This window comes from Muscardinus avellanarius (assembly GCF_963383645.1).
Source record: "Muscardinus avellanarius genome assembly, chromosome: 6".
NCBI classification, from domain to species: domain Eukaryota; kingdom Metazoa; phylum Chordata; class Mammalia; order Rodentia; family Gliridae; genus Muscardinus; species Muscardinus avellanarius.
In genome coordinates, this window is record NC_137791.1 from 106,405,419 (window position 1) to 106,429,130 (window position 23,712).

General features: G+C 42.2%; 1 protein-coding gene across 2 annotated transcripts; it reads left to right on the plus strand.

Annotated features, from left to right (window-relative positions):
* Positions 1–2,841: 2,841 nt before the first annotated feature.
* On the plus strand, positions 2,842–23,466 carry UGDH (UDP-glucose 6-dehydrogenase; the record flags this gene model as incomplete). Of its 2 annotated transcripts, XM_080697661.1 has the most annotated exons (11): positions 2,842–3,003; positions 8,832–8,933; positions 13,033–13,233; positions 13,339–13,536; positions 14,680–14,827; positions 16,624–16,718; positions 17,950–18,080; positions 18,843–18,976; positions 19,352–19,443; positions 19,555–19,665; positions 23,356–23,466. In XM_080697661.1, 11 exons carry the CDS (start codon positions 2,842–2,844, stop codon positions 23,464–23,466), a joined length of 1,485 nt encoding a protein of 494 aa, XP_080553787.1. The 2 variants fall into 2 exon arrangements, with proteins under 2 accessions (XP_080553787.1, XP_080553788.1); XM_080697662.1 differs by lacking the exon at positions 13,033–13,233.
* Between the last annotated feature and the right edge of the window lie 246 nt (positions 23,467–23,712).

Here is a 23,712-nt window from a genome sequence, read left to right on the forward strand (position 1 = left end):
TGTGTGTGTGTGTGTGTGTGTGTGTGTGGTGGTGCACATAACATCACTGAGTGGATAAACAAGAAACAAAGGAGCTTCTTATGGAAGCAAAGTAAATAGAATGGGGTAAAATTGAGGTTTTTCTATATTTCATAACATTTGGATTTTGAACCGTATGATTGTATTAACGTATCCAAAACAATAAGTTTAAAAAAAATTTTGTGTAGATATCACTGAGAATATTTTTATTTTTAATAGAATTAATATGATTCCAAATTCTGCCCATTTTTACCGTTAACTAAAATTCTGGTGTGTGTGTGTGTGTGTGTGTGTGTGTGTGTGTGTGTGTGTTACCAGGGATTCAACCCATAGACATTCTTCCTACGAGCTACATCACCAGTCCTATTTTTTTAGCCTTTATTTTGCAACGGGGTCTAAGTTGCAGAAGACCTCACTAAGTAGCTGCAAACCTGTGATCCTCCTGTCTTAACCTCCCAAGTCCTGGGACTACACGTGTGCACCACCACACCTGGCTGGGATTCCTTTATTGTGTTTTAAAAGTCAATAGTGACCGGCCTGTCTGAGTTGATTTCTGTTAATCATTGCTCTAGATCGATTTTGAAGCAGATTTATTATTTATGGATATAGTGAGTCTGCAAAACAGAGCAGTATACATTGAATGTCGGTCAGCTCATTTCTTTTCCAGTAGAGCAGTCTACCCAGAGAACCAGTGGAACAGTTAGAACATTGTTTGATTAATACAGACTTAGACCAAAGAAAATTGGACAATCCTAATTGTATGCTTTGTTTTTTATTTATTTTTGTGTCCTGGGGATTGGGATGAAACCTCGGGTGTCATTGTACTCTACTACTGAGCTACCGATAATAGGGATGTTCTTGTCAGGTACTGTAATTAGGCTGGCCTTCCAGAGTATATACAACAAACCCTTAAACTGTGATGACTAGTTCTCTTTGGAACCTATGAAGGGCTTAGATTAGATGATGTCTGAGATTTTGGCAAGAGCTAAAATTATAAAAGTAGTTGACAGTTCTCATAATGAATAAACAAAAGACATTTTTATGTATAAATCAGTTCCTTGAGGCTGGCTGTGGTAGCATGCCTGTAATTCCATAGTCCTGGTACTTGGAAGGCTGAAACAGGAGGATTTTAGGTTAGAGGCCAGCCCCAGCAATTTAGTGAGATCCTATTTCAAAACAAAAAATAGACCTGGGGGTCTAGCTTGGAGGTAAAATGCCCATGGTTCAATCCCCAGTACCACTATATATATATTATAGTGTGTGTGTGTGTGTGTGTGTGTGTGTGTGTGTGTGTGTGTGTATAAAATAGGCCTGTTTGCCTGCCTCCCTGCAGTGGAGATAAAATCTAGAAGGTTCTACATCCAAGCTATACCCCCCCCAGCCCTGTTTGATTTTTTTATTTTATTTTTTGTGGGTTAGGGGATGAAACCCAGGGGCATTCAACCTCCAAGCTACACCCCCTGCCCTATTTTTTATTCTTTATTTTGAAACAGGGTTTCACTAAGTTGCAGAGGGCCTCACTAAGTAGCTGAGGCTGTCCGCGAACCGAGATTCTCCAGTCTCAGCCTCCCGAATGCTGGGATTACAACCATGCACCACCAAGCCTGGCTTCATTTTTTATTTTAAAACAGGGTCTTGCCAAGTTGCTAAGGCTCTTGCTAAATTGCTGAGGCTGGTCTCAAACCTGTGATTCTGCTGGGCGTGGTGGTACACATTTGTAATCCTAGCATTTGGGAGGCTGAGACAGGACGATTGCACAGGTTCAAAGCCAGCCTCAGCTACTTAGCGAGGCTTTTGCAACTCATTGAGACCCTGTTTCAAAATAAAAAACAAAAAATAGGGCTGGGGGCGTAGCTTGGAGGTAAAATGCCCCTGGGTTCTATCCCCAGTACAACAAAGAAATAAACAAACAAACAAACAAACCTGTGATTCTCCTGTCTTAGCCTCCCAAGTACTGGGATTACAGGAGTGTGCCTCCATACCTGGCTAGTTCCTTGTAATTTTTATTTAGTGTGAATCAGCACACCTAATGGTATTCCAAACCTTTCAAAATCTATGTTACAGCTTTAGTAACCATAGCAGTTACTTTCATTAACCATGTTATGGTTTCCATTTAAAATCAAAATAGATTTCAGTTTTTTACCTAAAGACCTCATAAGCCATATTAAGTATGTAGGGAGTATCTTAGTTTGTTTTCTGCTGCTGTTACAATACCTGAGGAGGTAATTTATAATGAATAGAACTTTCTTGGCTCAGGCTTCTGAAGACGAAGGGATATAGGCCGACCACAGGCAGATCGTGAGGGCTTTTTGCTGTGTCATTCTCTGGCGGAAGGGCACAGAGCAAGAGATCAAACTCAAAACCTTAAACCCTTTTATAATAGACACTAATCCATACGTGAGGGTGGAGCCCTTGTGAAGGAAGCATCTCCCACACAATTGTGCTGGGGATTCAGGTCTCTCAAAACAGGCTGTTTAGAGGCACATTCATACCTGGGCAGGCAGTATGATCTCAGAGGCCCATTCTAGACTGTGGCACTCATACTAATACCTATGGTGTTAGCCTAAACCTGTTTTAAAACTCATCTTTGTACACCAGCAAAGTAGCGAGACTCTTAGTAATCTAGCAAGCCTCTCAGCAACCTAATGAGACCTGTTTCAAAACAAAAATTAAAAAGGCCTGGGGTAGAGCTCAGAAGTAGGATGCCCTTGGTTCAATCCCCTGTACCAAAAAAAGAAAACGTGATGAATGTGCAGTGTGACTTCTTGAAAGTTTCTGTTTTCAGTACCCGATCATTTTAACTGTTTCTCTTCTAGTACAGTCATGTTCCAGATTAAGAAGATCTGTTGCATCGGAGCGGGCTATGTCGGAGGACCCACATGTAGTGTCATTGCTCAGATGTGCCCCGAAATCAGGGTAACGGTGGTTGATGTCAATGAATCAAGAATCAACGCCTGGAATTCTCCTACCCTTCCGATTTATGAGGTAAATATATTAAACAACTCTTTGTTCTTAGCTTCTTTGTTTTTTTACTATCTTTGTTAAATAACTTATGTACTATTTTTTTTCTTTTGTGTGTGTGTGTGTGGTTCTGGGGATTGAACCCAGCCCTATTTTATTTTTATTTTTATTTATTCATTTTTTGAACTATATAATTGTTTTTATTTTTTAATGTCCAGAGTCTGTAATACAAGAGCCAGACCTTTCTTCGGGATGAGTTTTACAAAATCTCAATCGGTTGGTGAGGCCAATAGGGATACTTCTTATCTAATTTGGTTTCTGGGAAGGCTTGGTTCAAGTCCTTGATGGTCATCTGATTAAATGGAATTATGTTCTTCATTTTCTCCACCTGTCTCTCATATTCCTCATTCTGGCCTCTGAGAGAGACACAAATTCAGCCTATTTTATATTTTATTTGGAAACAGGGTCTCACTAAGTTGCTGAGATCCTCACTAAGTAGCTGAGGCTGCCTTCGAACCTGCGCGATTTTCCTGTCTCAGCCTCCCAAGCGCGGGGATTACAAGCGTGAGCCACTACACCTGGCTAAAATGCATTTTATTATTTTTTTATTTTTTATTTTTTGGTGGTACTGGGGATAGAACCCAGGGGCTCTCTACCTTCAGGCTACACTCCCAGACCTATTTTATATTTTATTTGGAAACAGGGTCTCTTAAGCCAGCTGAGGCTGGCTTCGAACCTGAGTGATCCTCCTGTCTCAGCCTCCCAAGCTAAAATGTATTTTAGAAAGACAACTTCATAAAGAGTTTTATAATTCTGATATTCATAAAAGGGATAGAAATCACCTGAAACCCTGTAAATCACATTTATATCCAAACATTCAGTAATTAATTATGCTAGCAGAATAATCTTAAAAATAAAAGATATCCATCAGAATGGTTAACATTAATATTACTGACAATACCAAGTATTGGCAAGGATGTAGAATGATTGGAATTTTATAAACTGCTGATGAGAATATAAATTGGTACAGCCACTTTGCAGAACTGACAGCAACTACCAAAGCTGAAAATGTTTATGACCCAGCAAGTCCACTTTTCTACCTATATCCAACAGAAATGAATATGTATGTGCCATAAGAGACGTGGAAAACAACTAAATGTTAATCAGCAATAAAGTAAATTATGGGATAATCAGCCAGGTGTGGTGGTACATATCTATAATCCCAGTACTTAGGATGCTGAAACAGGAGAATTGCAGATTCAAGGCAAGACCCTTAGCAACTTAGTAAGACCCTATTTCAAAATAAAAAATAGAGCCAGGCGTGGTGGCATGCTTGTAATCCCAGCATTCGGGAGGCTGAGACCGGAGGATCGCGGTTTGCAGACAGCCTCAGCTACTTAGTGAGGCCCTCCGCAATTTAGTGAGACCCTGTTTCAAAATAAAAAATAAAAAATAGGGCAGGGGGTGTAGCTCAGAGGTCAAATTCCCTTGGGTTCCATCCCCAGACCTGCAAAAATAAATAAATAAATAAAAATAAATAAAATATAAGGCCGGGCGTGGTGGTGCACGTTTGTAATCCCAGCATTGGAGGTGGAGACCCGAGGATCACGGTTTGTGGGCAGCCTCAGCTACTTAGCAAGGCCCTTTGCAAACTCAGTGAGACCGTTTCAAAAAATAAAAAAGACTAAAAATAGGACCAGAAGTATATCTTGGAGGCAGAATGCCCTTGAGTTCCATCCCCAGTACCGCAAAAATAAATAAATAAAATAAAAATTAAATAATGAAAAAGGCTGGGGTGTAGCTCAGAGGCAGAATGCCCTTGGGTTCAATTTCAGTACAAAAAACAAAAAACAATTCTTGGGACTGGTGACATAACGCAGTGGTAGATCATGATGAGCTTAGTGTCCCCTGAGGCCATGGGTCCAGTCCCAGCACCAAAGAAAACAAGCAGATGAACAATTGTTATACATAACATACTTTACAGTACATTTACATCACTTACATATCTTTTTTTTTTTTTTTGGTACTAGGGATTGAACCCAGGTGCAGTCTGGAAGTTACACTTCCAAACTACACTCCCTAACCCAATTTTATTTATTTATTTATTTATTTTGTGTGTAGTACTTGGGATGGAATCTAGGGACATTCTCTCTGAGCTACACATCCAATCCTATTTTTTATTCTTTTTCTTGTGTGTGTTTGTGTGTGTGTGTGTGTGTGTGTGACTGAGGATGGAACCCAGAGGCTTTCTACCTTTGGGCTACATCCCCAACCTATTTTGTATTTTACTTGGAAACAAGGTCTCACTAAGTTGCTGAGAGCCTCACCAAGTAGCTAAAGTTGGCTCCCAACCTGCACTATCCTCCTATCTCAGCCTTCAAAGTACTGGGATTACAAGAGTGTGCTGCCACCCCTGGCTTTCTTCTTTATTTTGAAACAGAGTCTCACTGGGTTGCAAAGGACCTCACTAGCTGAGGTTGTCTAGGAACCTCGATTCTCCTGTCTCAGCCTCCTGAATGGTGGGATTACAAGTGTGCACTACCACATCCGGCTCCAATTTTATTTCATATATATATATATTTTTTTTTTTGTGGTACTGGGGATGGAACCCTACTACCTCCAGGCTACACTCCCAGACCTATTTTTTATTTGGAAACAGGGTCTCTTAAGCCAGCGAGGCTGGCTTCGAACCTGTGCCATCCTCCTGTCTCTGCCTCCCCAGCGTGGTGATTACAAGCGTGCGCCCCCACGCCTGACTTTATTTCGTATTTGGAAATGGGGTCTCAGGTCTCAGGTTGCTGAGAGTCTTGCTAAATTCTCGAGGCTGGCTTGGAACTGCGATCCTCCTGTCTCAGCCTCCCAGGTACTGGGGTCACAAGCATGCACCACCACTGCTGGCTGTGTCTTTTAAGCCCACCAGAATTTAATTCTCCTTTCTATCCTTCACCCACTCCTTTTTTCTTTTCAGTTTATTGGTTGAAGAAACTGGTTTGTTCATCCTGAGAAATTTTTGGTGGATTTTGCTAATTGAACCCCAAACCCCTTTAGGGTTTTATAGTGCATTTTTTCTGTATTCTTTATTTCATATGAATTGATAGATGTATAGGACAACTATGTATATATAGAACAAGTTTCTTTTTTCTTTCTTTTTTTCTTTTTCTTTCTTTTTTCTTTCTTTTTTTTTTTTGTTGTTGTACTGGGAATTGAAATCAGGAGCATTCTACCTCCGAGATACAACTCCAGCCCTAATTTTTAGTCTTTATTTTGAAACAGGATCTCACTAAGTTTCAGAGGGCCTAAGTAACTAAGGCTGGCCATGAATCTGTGATCCTCCTGTCTCAGCCTCCCAACTACTGGGATTACAAGTGTGCACCACCATACCTGGCTATTTAATATTTCTTTTTCTTTTTTTTTTTTTTTTTTTTTTGTGGAACCCAGGGGCTTTCTACCTCTGGGCTACACTCCCAGACCAATTTTCTATTTTATTTGGAAACAGGGTCTTACTGAGTTGCTGAGAGCCTCATTAAGTAGCTGAGGCTGACTTCGAACCTGTGTGATCTCCTGTCTCAGCCTCCTAAGTGCTGGGATTACAAATATGCGCCACCACACCTGGCAATATTTCTTTTCTTTTTTAAAAAATACTTAGCCAGGTGTGGTGGCGCATGCTTGTAATACTAGCATTCGGGAGGCTGAAACCGGAGGATCTTGGTTTTCGGACAGCCTCAGCTACTTAGTGAGGCCCTCTGCAACTTAGTGAGACCCTGTTTCAAAATAAAGAATAAAAAAATAGGGCAGAGAGTGTAGCTCGGAGGTGAAATGCCCCTGGGTTTCATCCCCAAACTCCTAAAAAAAAAAAAAATTGTTACGAGCTGGGCCTGGTGGTGGTGCATGCTTGTATAATTTCAGCATTTGGGAGGCTGAAACAGGAGGATCGAACAGGTTTGAAGCCAGCCTTAGCTACTTAGTGAGGCTCTCAGCTACTTAGACCCTGTTTCCAAATACAATATAAAATAGGTCTGGGAGTATAGCCCAGATTTAGAATAGCCCCTGGGTTTCACCCCCAGTACCACACATGCACACACACACACACACAAAAAGTATTGTGGCATTGTACAAATATTTATTTATTATTATTTTTATTTGTGTGTGCACACGCACATGAGTGTGCATGTGCTACTGGGATTGAACTCATGGGGATTCAGCCTCTGAGCTACTCTCCCAGTCCTTTTTATTTTGAAATGGGGTCTCACTGGGTTGCTTGCTGTGAGTCTCCCGGCTTTACTCCAGCTGGTCTTGAACCTGCAGTCTCCTGTCTCAGCCTCCCAAGTGCTGAGATTACAGCTGTACGCCACCACTCCTGGCCAGTATTCTTAACATGAATACATTCCTCATTAAATCACATAGAAAATAAAAATGTTCTGTAAGTTTTTGTTACAGTGCAGCTTATATATACAAAAATTAGAGTCAGTATTGATTTTCACAACTAATTGACCCGAGTTGTGGGGTATAAAAGTCTACATTCATAATGACAGTGCAAAATCATGTTTATCTGAGAGCACAGAAGACCTTTTATTTTTCTGAAAATTGAGATGATACTCAAGAGTTAATAGTTAACTCTTATGAAATAGGCGCATGGTAAACAATGACAAAGTATTTTAGAGCCCTGCTCTGATTGTACAGGCTTGATTTTGCTTTACTTGTGATAACATGCAGTGTACACTTAGGACATTTCATGTATGGTGCTTGGCTTTTCTGTAAAGGTGTTATTTTAGAGCAAATCCGACCTTTCAATTATAATATAACCTTCCTCCTCTTTTTTCTGTGTGTGTACTAATGATTGAATCCAGGAGCTTTGTGCCTCCAGGTTACATTACCAGCCCTATTTTATTTTTTACTTTGAAACAGAGTCTCAGTAAGTTACTGAGTATCTTACCTAGTTGCTGAGGCTGACCTCAAATCTACAGTCTTGTCTCAGCCTCCAAATTCTGGTGTTACAAGCATATGCCACCATGTCTGGCTACAACCCCTTTTCTTTTCTTTTCTTCTTTTCTTTTTTTGTGCTAAGGATTGAACCCAGGTGTATTCTACCACTGAATTACACCTCAAGCCCCATTATTGTTGTTGTTGTTGTTGTTGTTGTTGTTGTTGTTATTATTATTATTATTATTATTATTATTATTATTATTATTATTTGCAGTACTGGGCGTGGAAACCAAGGGAATTCAACCTCCGAGCTACACCTCCAACCCTGTATATTTTTCTTTATTTTGAAACAGGGTCTCACTGAACTGCAAAGGGCCTAAGTAGCTGAGGCTGTCTGCAAACCATGATCCTCCTGTCCTCAGCCATCCAAATGCTAGGATTGCAAGTGTGTGCCACCACGCCTGGCTTATTATTATTATTTTTAAAATAAGAAACAGAGGCCGGATGTGGTGGCTCACACTTGTAATCCCAGAATTTGGGAGGCTGAAACTGGAGGATTGAGGTTTGCAGACAGCCTCAGCTACTTAGGCCCTTTGCAATTCAGTGAGACCCTGTTTGAAATAAAAGAATAAATAATAGGGCTGGGGGTGTCTCTTGGAGGAAGAATGCCCCTGGGTTCCATCCTCAGTACTGGGGGGAAAAAAAAAAAAAGCTAAAATAAAAATCAGGGTTTCACCAAGTTGCTAAGGATGGCTTCAATCCTGCCATCTTCCTACCTCAGTCTCCCAAGTACTAGGATTATGGGTGTGCACCACCATGATGCCCAATGAACCTTCGACTTTAACAAATATAATTCTATACTATTAGGTCATCTTGTATGACTGGTAAACTGTATATTATATACAGCTCCCTTTCTTTTTTCTTCCTAGCCAGGACTAAAGGAAGTGGTAGAATCCTGTCGAGGAAAAAATCTATTTTTTTCTACCAATATTGATGATGCCATCTCAGAAGCTGATCTGGTGTTTATTTCTGTAAGTATTTTCCTTTGCTGTGTGAATTCTAATATATTCTTCTCTAAAAAAAAAAGTTTCATTTCTGTTAAAGCTACAACACTGTGTTGTGAGGTGAGATGTCCTATTGAATTTCGGTTGTCATTTGTCAGTCAAACCCTGTGATCATCTGGTCAGGTATATCATTCGAAATCATTGAATAATAAGCCAGGCGTGGTGGCGCACGCTTGTAATTCCCGCGCTTGGGAGGCTGAGACAGGAGGATCACACGGGTTCTAAGCCAGCCTCAGCTACTTAGTGGGGCTTTAAGCAACTTAGTGAGACTCTGTTTCCAAATAAAATATAAAAAAAGGTCTGGGAGTATAGCCTGGAGGTAGAAAGCCTCTGGGTTCCACCCCTAGTACCACAAAAAAAAAAAAAAAAAAGAAAGAAATCATTGAATAAGTAAAGACAGAAAGTTTTGAGCTTTAGAACAAGAAATGCTGATAAGGTGTCAGCACGTATGTTAGTATACGCCATCATTTCTTGTTTCCACTGGTTGTCAGAGAAGGGAAAGAGCATCCGTTTGCAAACCTACAGGCATCGGCCCTCTAAATGAACTCTGTCCCAAGAGTCCTTTGAAGTTGACTACTTGGAATTTGGCATATGTTGGCTAGTTGATCAGGTTATCAACAGACACCTCAACTCATAATGTGGTGTAAGTGTTGTACCTTATAATAGGAAAAATCGAATCAACTCTGGGATTAAACTTTAGTCCAGTATTTGAACCAAGGCAACTTATTTCTTGCTGTCCTAGTAACCAGCTACTCACATATTCTGCATCTGTTATAGGTAACGCCACTTGGTAGATGAGCTATGGTACTTTATGACGCAAGTCAGACCTTTATGGTTTTAGGGAATAAAAAGAAAGTCAGCAGTATGGAATTTTTCCCCCGGTGGTACTGGAATTGAACCTAGGGGTATTCTACCCCTGAGTTACCTCCAGCTATATCTTATTATTTTATTTTGAAACAGTCTCACTAAGTTGCTGAGGCTGGCTGCAAACCTGTGATCCTCCTGTCTCAGCCTCCCAAGTCCTGGGATTACAAGCCTGCGGCACCATGCCCGGCTGCTGTAAGGGATTTGACAGTGTACCATGAGATAAAGTAAAGCAATACCATAGATCCAGAGGGGTATGCTGTTGAACTGATTACATATATAGTTAATGATTATAAATAATTGAAAATGGGTTTTTTTGGTTTTTTTTTTTTCCTTTACTGGTGAGATAAAAGCAGTACTGTGAGGACATATGAACTCCAGAAAAATGTTGTAATGAAGACATAGCTGCTGCCACGGACACCACTGTGTCCTCCTCCTCTTTTTTTTTTTTTTTTTTTTTTTTTTGTGTGTGTGTGTGTGTGTGTGTGTGTGTGTGTGTGTGGCACTGGAGGCTAAATCCAGGGTCATTCTAACTCCGAGCTACACCGCCAGCCCTTTTTATTTGGATACAGGGTCTTGCTAAGTTGCAGAGTCTGGCCTCAAACCTACAATCCTCTTGTCTCAAATTCTTGGATTATAGATGTACGCCACCATGACCAGCTGCAAGTAGCCTTCTTTTTATCAGTTCAGAGAAACTGGTGTAGCATATATGACTCACTTAACCATCCTTTATATTAAGCACTCAAAATTAGAGCAGATATATTAAGTAGCTGAGGCTGTCTTTGAACCTGTGTGATCCTCCTGTCTTAGACTCACTGGGATTACAAACGTGTGCCACCACGCCCGGCTAGAATAGATATATTTAAAAAAAGAGAGCCGGGTGTGGTGGCGCACGCTTGTAATCCCCGCACTTGGGAGGCAGAGACAGGAGGATCACGCAGGTTCGAAGCCAGCCACGCGCACTGGCTTAGGAGACCCTGTTTCCAAAAAATGTAAAAATAGGTCTGGGAGTGTAGTTGGAGGTAGAAGGGCTTCCAGGATCCCCAGTACCACCCCCCCCCAAAAAAAAAAAGAGAGAAATATTTTAGAGTAATTGGGTTCTTGGATATAAATTAAAGAAGTTACCTTTGTCCATCTTTTGGATGCCCAGAGCCTGGAAGGAGAATCTGTTAAAAGGACATATATTTATTCACATATGGTATTGTGGATTGAATCCAGGGTCATTCTACCTCCAAGCTACATCCCCAGCCCTTTTTATTTTATTATTTGGAAACAAATTCTCACTAAGTTGCTAAGGCTCCTGTGATCCTCCTGTCTCAGCTTTCCAGGTACTGGGAATACAGGTGTTGCACTACCATGTCTGGCTAGAAAGGACATTTAAAAATATTCTGAGCCGTTGTCGGGCGTGGTGGCGCACGCTTGTAATCCCTGTGCTTGGGAGGCTGAGACAGGAGGATCGCGCATGTTTGAAGAGAGCTTCAGCTACTTAGGCTCTCAACAACTTAGTGAGATCCTGTTTCAAAATAAAATATAAAACAGTTCTGGGAGTATAGCCCCAGAGGTAAGAAGCCCCTGGGTTCCACCCTCAGTACCACCAAAAAAAAAAAAAAAAAAAAAAAAAAAAAATCTGCTCTCAGCTGGGAGTCCTAACTTTGGGTGGTCTGGCACAAAGAACTGATTTTACACTTGCTTCTTTGCTGAGCCAGACTGAACTGCCCTGAATCTTTCTAAGCTATTTGTGTGTCTGTTAGGTGAATTTATTACTCATAGTCAGCATTGTAGTTCCCTTTATTCTCTGGATCAATATCAAATGTATGCAAAAAATAAAGATCAGAGCATAGCCCTTCATTTACGCATTCTCCACTATCGACAGTCATCGTGGCCGGTCTTGTTTCCCTTGTACGTCCCCTTTTGTTGTGCCCCAGGTTAATTTTCAAGCAAATTCAGGAGAGGAATCATTTTGTAAGACTCAGTTTTTAACTGTTACCTCAGAGGTGCTTCACCTGGGGAGGTGGTCTGCTATCTCCCGGCTCCAGTGGGGTCCGCCTTACCCCATAGGCCATTTTTGCCCCTCGCTGCTCCCTGGCACCCTGCCTTCTGTGTCTCTGAGGTCTCCTAAAGTGAACAACTGTCTCTCCCTGCTGTTCACACTTCTACTCAGTCTTCAAATTTTGACCTACTGTGCATGGCTTGTTGTTGTTGTTGTTGTTACTAGGGATTGAAACCAGGGTATTATACTACTCAGCCACACTGCCAGCTCTTTTTCCTTTTTTTTTTTGTGGGAATGTGGAATGAACCCAGGAGCATTATACCTCTGAGCCTGATTATATTTCTCATTTAGAAACAAGGTCTCACTGAGTTCCAGAGAGCCTCACTAAGTTGCTGAGGCTGGCCATCCTCCTATCTCAGCCTCCCAAGTACTGGGATTACAAGTGTGTGCCACCACACCTGGATCTGTTTTTTCTTTTTGTTTTCTTTACTTTTTTGGTGGTATTGGGGATGTAAACCAGGGGAATTCTACTTTTGAACTATACCTTCAGTCCTATATTTCATTCTTTTTTTTTTTTTTTTTTTTGGTGGTACTGGGGTTCCTGGAAGCCCTTCTACCTCCGGGATACACTCCCACAGGCTACACTCCCAGACCTATTTTTTAACGTTTTTAGGTGGAAACAGAGTCTCTTAAGCCAGCGAGGCTGGCTCCGAACCAGCTCGATCCTCCTGTCTCCGCCTCCCAAGTGCGAGGATTACAAGCGTGCGCCACCACGCCCAGCCTCATTCTTTATTTTGAAACAGGGTCTCACTGAGTTGTAGAAAAACCTCACTAAGTAGCTGAGGCTCTCTGCAAACCCGGATCCTCCTGTCTCAGCCTCCCAAATGCTGGGATTACAAGCGTGTGTCACCACGCCCAGCTTCTTTTTTCTTTTGCGACAGTCTCACCAAGTTGCCAAGCCTGGCCTTAGCTTACAGTCCTCCTGCCTCAACCTCCCAAGTTGCTTGGATTATAAGTTTGCCCAGCTGGTGATTCTGTTTATAAAATATATTATTTCCATGGAAGTAATGGAGGGTGAAGGTCACGTGATGACAACTCGTGGTAGTTAACATCCCCCTTGACTACTAGTTGGTAGTCTGGGGAATATCCCTACAATCACTGAATATCTCACAGGTACCCAGTTTTTTTTTTTATTCCATGTGCTTTCACCAGGTGAACACACCAACAAAAACCTATGGAATGGGGAAAGGCCGGGCAGCAGACCTGAAGTATATTGAAGCTTGTGCTAGACGCATTGTGCAAAACTCCAACGGGTACAAAATTGTGACGGAGAAAAGCACAGTCCCAGTGCGGGCAGCAGAAAGTATTCGCCGCATATTTGATGCGAACACAAAACCCAACTTGAACTTACAGGTACAAGAAAGTGAAGCATCGGAATCTGGTTCTTCTTGTGTAAATGTTGTTGGCTTATAACTGCCCATAATTAACTTAAAACTTTCCTTTGTGTTGGGATCCTAGGTGCTGTCCAACCCTGAGTTCTTGGCAGAAGGAACGGCCATCAAGGACCTCAAGAATCCAGATAGAGTGCTGATTGGAGGGGATGAGACCCCAGAGGGTCAGAGAGCCGTGCAGGCACTGTGCGCTGTGTATGAGCACTGGGTTCCCAGAGAAAAGATCCTCACCACTAACACTTGGTCCTCAGAGCTTTCCAAGCTGGTAAGTGCCTAGCTCTCAACTCTCTATTAAGTGTTGTTCTGAGACACTCCTGCTACATTGCCAGGCTGGTCTCCACTCCTGGGTTCAGGTGATCCTCCTATCTCAGCCTCCCAGATAGCCGAAAGTACAGACAGGAACCATCCTGCCAAGCTTACTTTCCATTAAATTTAAAGCCATTGTTTATCTTAAATCTGATAAGCAACAGATACTTTCTTAAAGAGAGGCTATTCTTTTTTTTTTTTGCAGGACTGAGGATGGAACCCAGGGGCATTGTACCTCCAAGCTACACCCCCTGCCCTATTTTTTATTCTTTATTTTGAAACAGGGTCTCACTAAGTTGCAGAGAGCCTCACTGAGTAGCTGAGGCTGTCTGTGAACCATGATCCTTCAGTCTCAGCCTCCCGAATGCTGGGATTACAAGCGTGCGCCACCACGCCTGGCTGAGAGTCTATTCTTTTGAAAATAATATTCTTGCACATTCTAATTATGAAATAATTTTCATAAGGGGGATTAGGTATCAGAGTATAAAATATTCTGGAAAATTCAAGCTGGGCATGGTGGCGCACACTTGTAATCCTAGTACTTGAAGAGGCTGAGACAGGAGGATCACTTCACAAACAGACTCAGCTACTTAGTGAGGCCCTCCACAACTTTGTGAGACCGTTTCAAAATAAGGAATAAAAATAGGGCTGGAGGTATAATTTGGATAGATGCCCCTGGGTTCTATCCTCAGTTCTGGGAAAAAAAATCTGGAATATTATATAATTGTAAACAAATATAACATGGATGGTACACTAAAATAGTATTTTTTTTTCCAGGACTGGGGATGGAATTTAGGGGCATTCTACCTCTGAGCTACACACCAGCCCTATTTTTTTTTTTTTTAATTCTTTACTTTGAAACGGTCTCACTGAGTTTAAAAAGGTCTCACTAAGTAGCTGAGGCTGGCTGTGAACCACGATCCTCCTGTTTCAGCCTCCCAAATGCTGGGATTACAAGTGTGCACCACCATACCCAAAAAACAGTACATTTTTAAAATCACTCTTTCCCTCCTATTAACTCTTTTTTCTTAATAATATGATATTAAATTTTAAAGATTGCTGTTTCCACTCATCATACTTTTCCCTCCTTTTTTTTTTAAAGGCAGCAAATGCTTTTCTTGCCCAAAGAATCAGCAGCATTAATTCCATAAGTGCCCTGTGTGAAGCAACCGGAGCTGATGTGGAAGAGGTAGCAACAGCCATTGGAATGGACCAGAGAATTGGAAACAAGTTTCTAAAAGCTAGTGTTGGTAGGTTAAAATGGTCCTCTACAGTAAGTGGGTTTATTTAGCTACATTTCTAACTTTAAAGGAGGCTTTTTTTTTCAGTACTGGAGATTGAACCCAAGGGCATTCTACCTCTGACTCACACCCGCCCCCAGCTAGTTCTCATTCTATCTATCTATCTATCTATCTATCTATCTATCTTTCAGTTCTAGGGATGGAACTCAGGGCATTCCACCTACGAGCGACATCCCCAGCCCTATTTTATTTTTATTTTGAAACAGGGTCTCGCTAGGTTGATGAGACTCACTAGTTACTGAGGCTGTCCTAAACCTGTGACCCTTCTGTCTCAGCCTCTCAAAGACGGATTACAAGCATGCACCACCATGCCTGGCTGCAAGACCCCATTTCAAAATAAAAAATGAAAAGAGATGGAAATGTAGCTCAGAGGAAGAATGCTTCCATGTTCAATACCTAGTACCAAAAAAAAAAAAAAAAAGGCTGATAAGTTACCTGTAAATTTCATAATTTATGAACTTATTATTATCTTTTTTTAGTATTGGGTATTGAACCTGGTAGGGGCATTCTGCCTCCTAGCTACACCTCCAGCCCAATTTTTTATTCTTTACTTTGAAACAGGGAGGGTCTCACTAAGTTGCTTACTAAGTAGGTGAGGCTGGCTGCTAACTTGTGATCCTTCTATCTCAGCCTCCCAAGTACTGGGATCACAAGCATGCGCTACCATGCCTGGCTATATACTTATAAATTTTCTAATATCTAAATTTTATTATTAAAAATCTTAGTAAAGGCCAAGTGTGGTGGCTCATGCCTGTAACCCTAGTATGTGAGAGGCTGAGACAAGGAGAATTACTGGTTTGAGCTCAGCAACCTAGTGAGATCATGTTTCCAAATAAAAAATAGAGTGGGGCATGGTGGTGCATACTTATAATCCCAGTACTTAGGAGGCTGACACAGGAGGATCACAGGTTCTTGACCAGCCTTTGCTACTTAGTGAGGCCCTCTGGAACTTAGTGAGACCCTGTTTCAAAATAAAGAATAAAAGCCAGGCATGGTGGCGCACGCTCGTAATCCCTGCGCTTTGGAGGCAGAGACAGGAGGATCATGCAGATTCGAAGACAGCCTCGCTGGCTTAAGAGACCCTGTTTCCAAAAAAAAAAAAAAAAAAAAAATATATATATATATATATATATATATATATATATATATATATATATATATATATATATATAAAATAGGTCTGGGAGTGTAGCCCAGAGGTAGAACAGTTTCCAGGAATCCCAGTACCACCCAAAAAAATAAATAAATAAATAAAATAAAAAATAAGGCTGGGGGTGTAGCTTGGAGGTGTAGAATGCCCTCTGGGGTTCATCCCCAGTACCACACACACACAAAAAAAGAATAAATGAATGTATGAATAAATAAATAAATAGGGCTAGAGTATAGCTTGGAGGTAGTTCATACGCCCTGGGTTCAGTCTTCAGCACCACACAGACATACACAAAAATCTTAGTACAGGCCCCCTGACATAGTAAAGAATTTGTCAGTGTGATGGCACATGCCTGTAATCCCAGTACTTGGGAGGCTGAGGCAGAAAGATTGCAGGTTCAAGGACAGCCTCAGTGAGTAGTGAGACTTTCATCAACCTAGTGAGACCCTTCAAAATAAAAATAAAATAGGGCTGGGGGTAGCTTGGAGGTAGAATGCCCCTGTGTTCTATCCCCAGTAAAACACACACGCACACACACACACAAACACAGTTACATTATCCCATTTTTGATTCTTACCTTTTTAATTTTCCTTAGGTTTTGGTGGGAGCTGCTTCCAAAAAGATGTTCTGAATTTGGTTTATCTCTGTGAGGCTCTGAATTTGCCTGAAGTAGCTCGTTATTGGCAGCAGGTATTAATTTTTGTAGTCTGTAACTTTTGTTAGGTTCTGTCATCTTTTTTGAAATGTTTTTGAGGAAATCTATTCCAAGAACTCAATTTACTTATTTTATATTTATGTATTGGGCACCTGTGTTTTTAATTAGTCTTTTTCAATAATCATGAATACTTGTGAGGCTAAGACGGGAGGATCACAAGTTCAAAGCTAGCCTTGGTAACTTAGCGAGGCCTTCTGTGAGACCCGGTTTCCAAATAAGAAATAAAAATCGGGTTGGGGTATAACTTGGAGGTAGAATGCCTCTGGGTTCAATCCCAAGTATAAGATAAAATAAATTAACCATGATAGAAATTTTTAGCTGGAGCCAGGCATGGTGGCTCACGCTTGTAATCCCAGCATTCAGAAAGCTGAGACCTGGAGGATCGTGGTTTGCAGACAGCCTCAGCTACGTAGTGAGGCCCTCTGCAACTCAGTTAGACCCAGTTTCAAAATAAAGAATAAAAAATAGGGTAGGGGGTGTAGCTTGGAGGTCAAATGCCCCTGGGTTCCATCCCCAGACCTGTAAAAAAAAAAAGAAAAAAGAAATTTTTAGCTGGGTATGGTGATGCATGCTTGTAATCCCAGCATTTGGAAAGCTGAAACAAGAGGATCTGGGTTTGTGGACAGCCTTAACTGCTTAGTGAGGCCCTTTGCAACTCAGTGAGACCCTGTTTCAAAAATAAAGAATAGAGCTGGGCGTGGTGGCGCACACTTGTAATCCCAGCATTCGGGAGGCTGAGACCTGGAGGATCACGGTTCGCGGACAGCCTCAGCTACTTACTGAGGCCCTCTACAACTCAGTGAGACCCGGTTTCAAAATAAAGAATAAAAAAATAGGGCAGGGGGTGTAGCTCGGAGGTCAAATGCCCCTGGGTTCCATCCCCAGACCCGCAAAAAATAAAATAAAATAAATAAAAAATAGGACTGGGTGTGTAGCTCGGCAGTAGGATGCCCCTGGGTTCCACCCCCAATACGGGGGTGGGGGGGAATAGGGCTAGGATGTAGTTTAGAAGTAGAATACCCTGGGTTCAGTCCCACCACCACACACATATATAAAATCTATAGACACCAAACTGGTCAATCTTTGCCTTCTGTTAATATATACGCCTTACATTTATACAATAGAACTCACCATAAACTCTGTTTAATGTTTGTCATAGGCTGCATTTCTTTTAACTAATATTGCACAATTGTTCAAAACTTTCAGGTCATAGACATGAATGACTACCAGAGGAGGAGGTTTGCTTCCAGGATCATAGACAGTCTGTTTAATACAGTGACTGATAAGAAGATAGCTATTTTGGGGTTTGCATTCAAAAAGGACACTGGTGATACAAGGTATCAGTTCTTTAAAACATTTCAGGAATGGGAATGTAGCTAAAGGATAGCGGGCTTCCCTGGCTGGCATGAGACCCTGTGTTCAATCCCCAGCACCACAAAAAAAACCAAAAACATACTCGAGAGTATGTTAACTATATCTCACAGTGTTCTGATTGGTGGGTAAAATATAAGTGTATCTGTGTACAAAGTATAAAGGAAAAGAGCCAGGTGTTATGGAGTATTACTGTAATCCCAATAATGGGGAGGCTGAGACAGGAGGATCTCAGGTTCAAGGCTAGCCTCAGCAAGAAGTAAGATTCTCTTCAACCTACTAAGACCCTGTTTAAAAATAAAAATAAAGCTGGGCATGGGGGAGCACGCTTGTAATCCCAGTATTTGGGAGGCTGAGACAGGAGGATCATGCTTCACAGACAGCCTCAGCTATTTATTGAGGCCCTTTGCAACTCAGTGAGACCCTGTTTCAAAATAAAGAATAAAAAACAGGGCTGGAGTTGTAGCTCAGAGGTAGAAAGCCCCTGGGTTCCATCTCCAGTGCCGCAAAAAAATTTAAAAAATGAAAATAAAAATAAAATAGGGCTGGGGATATAGCTCAGAAGTAGAATGCCCTTGAGTTCAATCCCCAGTACCACCAAAAAAGGAGTAAAAATAAACATATCCTCACAACTCAGCCAGCATAAAGAAATAGATCTCACTTGTATCTTAAATTTCCTATTTAAATAAAATGACATTTAAAGCAATGCTGATTTTTTTTCCCTTCAGAGAATCCTCCAGTATATATATTAGCAAATATTTGATGGATGAAGGCGCCCACCTCCATATATATGATCCGAAAGTACCCAGGGAACAAATAGTTGTGGATCTTTCTCACCCAGGTGTCTCAGAGGATGACCAAGGTAAGGCTTTGAGTCTCAGAAATCATCTGGAGTACAGACCTATATTGTTCTCAGAAACCTTTGTTTATTCCATTTTTACCATTTATATCATTGATAGGCTCTCTATTCGATCTGATTCCTCTAAAATTAGACTCTTAGACATTATGTCCTCAACTTTGAAGTGATCGTCTGTGGGTTAGTCTGATCATTTCCCCCAGTATATCTAACAAAGCCCCAAAGGTTCCAAGTAGATGCTGCCAGGGCAAGGCTGGGGGCCTGAGCATCACCCCACGCAGGCCGTGCGACGGTCAGCTCCCCTGCAGCCCTGGTGTTAACTACATCTTTTCAGTAACTGCTGTCTTGTTTCTGGCTTCTTTGTTGCTGCTGTTTCTCTAGTGTCCCGGCTTGTAACCATTTCCAAGGATCCGTATGAAGCATGTGACGGCGCCCACGCGGTTGTTATTTGCACCGAGTGGGACATGTTTAAGGTGAGGTGACGGAAAGAGCATCAAGGAAAATTCCCGCGCAGCGGAGTGTCAGTTGGAGTGAGCGTGCGTCCATGTGCATGTCCTAATGGTGCCTCTGGTGCATCTTTACAGGAATTGGATTATGAACGCATTCATAAAAAGATGCTGAAGCCCGCCTTTATCTTTGATGGGCGACGTGTCCTGGACGGGCTTCACGCTGAACTACAAACCATCGGCTTCCAGGTAATCATGAACCTGGGTGGTTTTTTAGTTTGCTTGTTTGTTTTTGCTTGGTCATTTCCTTCCTCCCTTCCTTCCTTCCTTCCTTCCTTGGGTGGAACCCAGGGGTATTCTACCTCCAAGCTATTCCCCTGCCCTATTTTTTATTCTTTATTTTGAAACAGGGTCTCACTGAGTTGCAGAGGGCCTCACTAAGTAGCTGAGGCTGTCCATGAACCACAGTCCTCTTGTCTCAGGCTCCCAAATGCTGGAATTAAAAGCATGTGCCACCACGCCTGCTTCTACTCATTTTCTTTTTAAGCCTGTTTTGTGGGTTTTAGAATTTTCACATTTTCTTATAACTCTAGGGCAAGATGTCAGTTCTCTGGGAAGTCTCCAAGATTTTCCTAACTACTCTACTCTCTCCCTAAGTTTGCAAAGTTCTTTTAGTGTTGGTCTCCTTCACATGGTACCTGGGAGGGCCTCAGTTGCCCTATTATATATAGAGAGAATGTGCCCTGCCTGAGCTCACACTATAATGATCAAGTAAAGAAAACACATGAAGCTGGGCGTGGTGGCGCACGCTTGTAATCCCAGCATTCGGGAGGCTGAGACCAGAGGATCGTGGTTCGCAGACAGCCTCAGCTACTACTTAGTGGGGCTCTCCACAACTTAGTGAGACCCTGTTTCAAAATAAAGAATAAAAAATAAGGCAGGGGGTGTAGCTTGGAGGTCGAATGCCTCTGGGTTCCATCCCCATACCTGCAAAAAAAAAAAAAAAAAGAAAGAAAAAAGAAAACATGAATGGATTGCCAGGCCCGGTGGTGCATGCCTGTAATCCCAGTACTTGGGAGGCTGATTAAGGAGGATCATAGGTTTGAGGGCAACCTCAGCTACTGATTGAGGTTCTCAGCAACTTAAAAACGAAAAGAGGGCTGGGGGTGTAACTTGGAGGTAGAATGCCTCTGGGTTCTATCCCTAGTACCCAAAAAACAAAACAGAACAAAACCGCAGAGTGCACCCTAGTAGTAACACGTGGTATTCTTACTGCTGCCAGCTGATCGCCTTCCCTTGGTATCTTCTCTTAAGCTGGGAGGATGGGGCAGGGCTGGGGTGTGGTGGTGGTGGTGACCGAGGGAGTAAGTGCTTTGCCTCTGGAGCAGCACCGTCATTCCTAGGAGGTAAAGCAACCATCCAGTGACCAAAGGCCCAGAGAAAAGAGGGGCCTTCCATGCCGGTGCTGCGTGAGGCTGGGATGGAGAGCGCGGAGCATCCGTGGGACCTGCTCGCTCCTCCTTCACAGTTTGCCAACTGTGGAGCCTTTAGAAAGCTGACAGAAGCCTCTGCCCAGGCAGTGCATTTGTGTGCTCCGTCTGTTTGAATTCTGCCAGCGGTGCCCACAGCACTAACAAGGCGCCTCTTTCCACATCCCTAGGGACGTGTGGCAGGGGCCTGGGAAGCTGGGGAGGTGTGAAGGTTGGAGCAGGTGAGGGACGAGGAAGAAATTTACTAGAGGCACAGTGCCCAACAGAGCGGAGACGGGCTGGGTTTGGCAGCTGCAGTGCGTGTCTCCTCGGCGCCAGCTGTCTGCAGAAGTACCCGTAAGACCTGTCGTCCCTTCAGAAATGCCACGTTCGCTTTCCTTCCCCGCTCACCACACTCCTTGCGGCAGGGTGGGTGACGCCTTGTCTGTGACCTCTGCCCTCAAGGACCCTGGGGAATCCTCTGTCTCCACCCCTCCTTAGTGAGTAACAGCGTGACTAGTTTTCCCAGCTGTGACTTAAACTCAGTAATGCTCTTTTTAAGAAGTTATTTCCAAGACATAGACACATTTTCCCTTGTTCCTGTTTTACTCATCTAGGGGAAATACGTGAAGAAAGACATAGTTAAAATGATTTTGAAACCTGGCGTGGTGGCGCACGCTTGTAATTCCCAGCATTTGGGAGGCTGAGACCTGGAGGATCACAGTTCGCGGACAGCCTCAGCTACTTAGTGAGGCTCTGCAACTCAGTGAGACCCGGTTTCAAAATATAGATTAAAAAATAGAGCAGGTGGTGTTGCTCATAGGTAGAATGCCCCTGGGTTCCATCCCCAGACCCGCAAAAAATAAATAAATAAATAAAAGGACTAAGAAATAGGGCTGGGGTGTAGCTCGGAGGTATCATGCCCTTGGGTTCAATCCCCAGTACCTCTAAAAAATAAAAATAAATAAATAAAAAGAGTTGGAGGTGTAGCTTAGAGGTAGAATGCCCCTGGGTTCAGTCCCTAGTACCACCACCACCAAAAAAAAAAAAAAAAAAAGACAAAAATAGAGTAGTATATTTATCTTTGCTGTGGAGAGGAGATCAAATTATGACTTTTAAAGAAGGTAGGTTTTTTTTTTTTTTTTTTTTGTGGTACTGGGAATGGAACCTAGGGGCCTTCTACCTCCGGGCTATACTCCCAGACCTATTTTATATTTTATTTGGAGACAGGGTCTCTTAAACCAGCTGAGGCTGGCTTCGAACCTGCACGATCCTCCTGTCTCAGCCTCCCAAGCGCAGGGATTACACCCGGCAAAGGTAGTGTTTTTTAAAGATAAAATTGGGCCCGGCGTGGTGGCGCACGCTTGTAACTCCGTGCTTGGGAGGCGGAGACAGGAGGATCGCGCAGGTTCGAAGCTAGCCGCGCTGGCGTAAGAGACCCTGTTTCCACATAAAAATGTATAAAATAGGTCTGGGAGTATAGCCCGTGGGAGGGTAGCCCAGAGGTAGAAGGGCTTCCAGGAACTCCAGTACCACATAAATAAATAAATAAATAAATAAATAAATAAATAAATAAATAAATAAATAAATAAATAAATAAATAAATAAATAAATAAATTAAATAAATAAATAAATAAATAATTGAATATATGGAATATATAGAAAACATAGCATGCAGCCAGGCTTGGTGGTGTATGCCTCTAATCCTAGTATTTGGGAGGCTGAGATAGAGGGATGGCGGGTGGAGGTCAGGCTCAGCAACTTAGCAAGATGACCCTGTTTCCAAATGAAAAATGAAATGTGGCTGGGGGATGTAGCTCAGAGGCAGAATGGCCCTGGGTTCAAGAACCACTACCACACATATCAAGAAAAAAAGAAAATATGATAAAATATAATATGCAAAATAAAAACTGACTGTCATTTATTGAAGGCTGACTCAAATATCAAGTACTTTAGTCCAGGCCTTTTGAGGTAGATGGTCTAACACCATCTCTAAGTGAGGAGGAAAAACCCTAGAATTTAGTTAGCATAGCAGTGTCAGTCAGGATTCCAGCTGGGACCTTTCACACTGCAGCCTGCACACTCAAGAATTCTACTGTTGTCACAGCTTCTGCAAGTTGTTTAGTGGAGGGAAACGGAAACGAGACTAGTGTGTCAGGAGTCCGGTCTGTTGGCTGTTTCATGTGTGGCACTCCAGTCAACAGTGGCACGTGGCACTCTGCTGTGTGAGGCATCCAGTGTGGCATGTCCAGGCGTGAGAGGGTCGAGGCACAGAGATAAAAAGTAGAGTGGAGACCAGGTCCAGAAACCCAAAGAGGAGACCTGGAGCCACAGGCCTCTCAGCAGCCCAACCTGAGGAGCCTTTTCTTCTTGTGATGAGAAAAATCGTCCAGGTCCCCCATCATACACCACATCATAGAGCTCTTACATTTCTGTGTTTCTCTTTTTAAAATCTTTTTTCCCCCCACAGATTGAAACAATTGGCAAAAAGGTATCCTCAAAGAGAATTCCATATGCTGCCTCTGGTGAAATTCCGAAGTTTAGTCTTCAGGACCCACCTAACAAGAAGCCTAAAGTATAAACATTGCCATTTTCATTTGTGATTATTTTGGTACTTCAGGATAGCAAATACCTATCAGATATTAAGTGGTAAATGAACCAAGTGTTTTTAAGAAAACAGACTTATTTTTTTAATCATCAAATTTATACTAGTGATGTGGGTATTAGTGTATCTGAAAATTATGAATCTAGAATATTTTTTACGTATTTTTATATTATTGTTAGATCAGTTATTGGATGAATGGAAAATAATCGTGTTGGTTATATG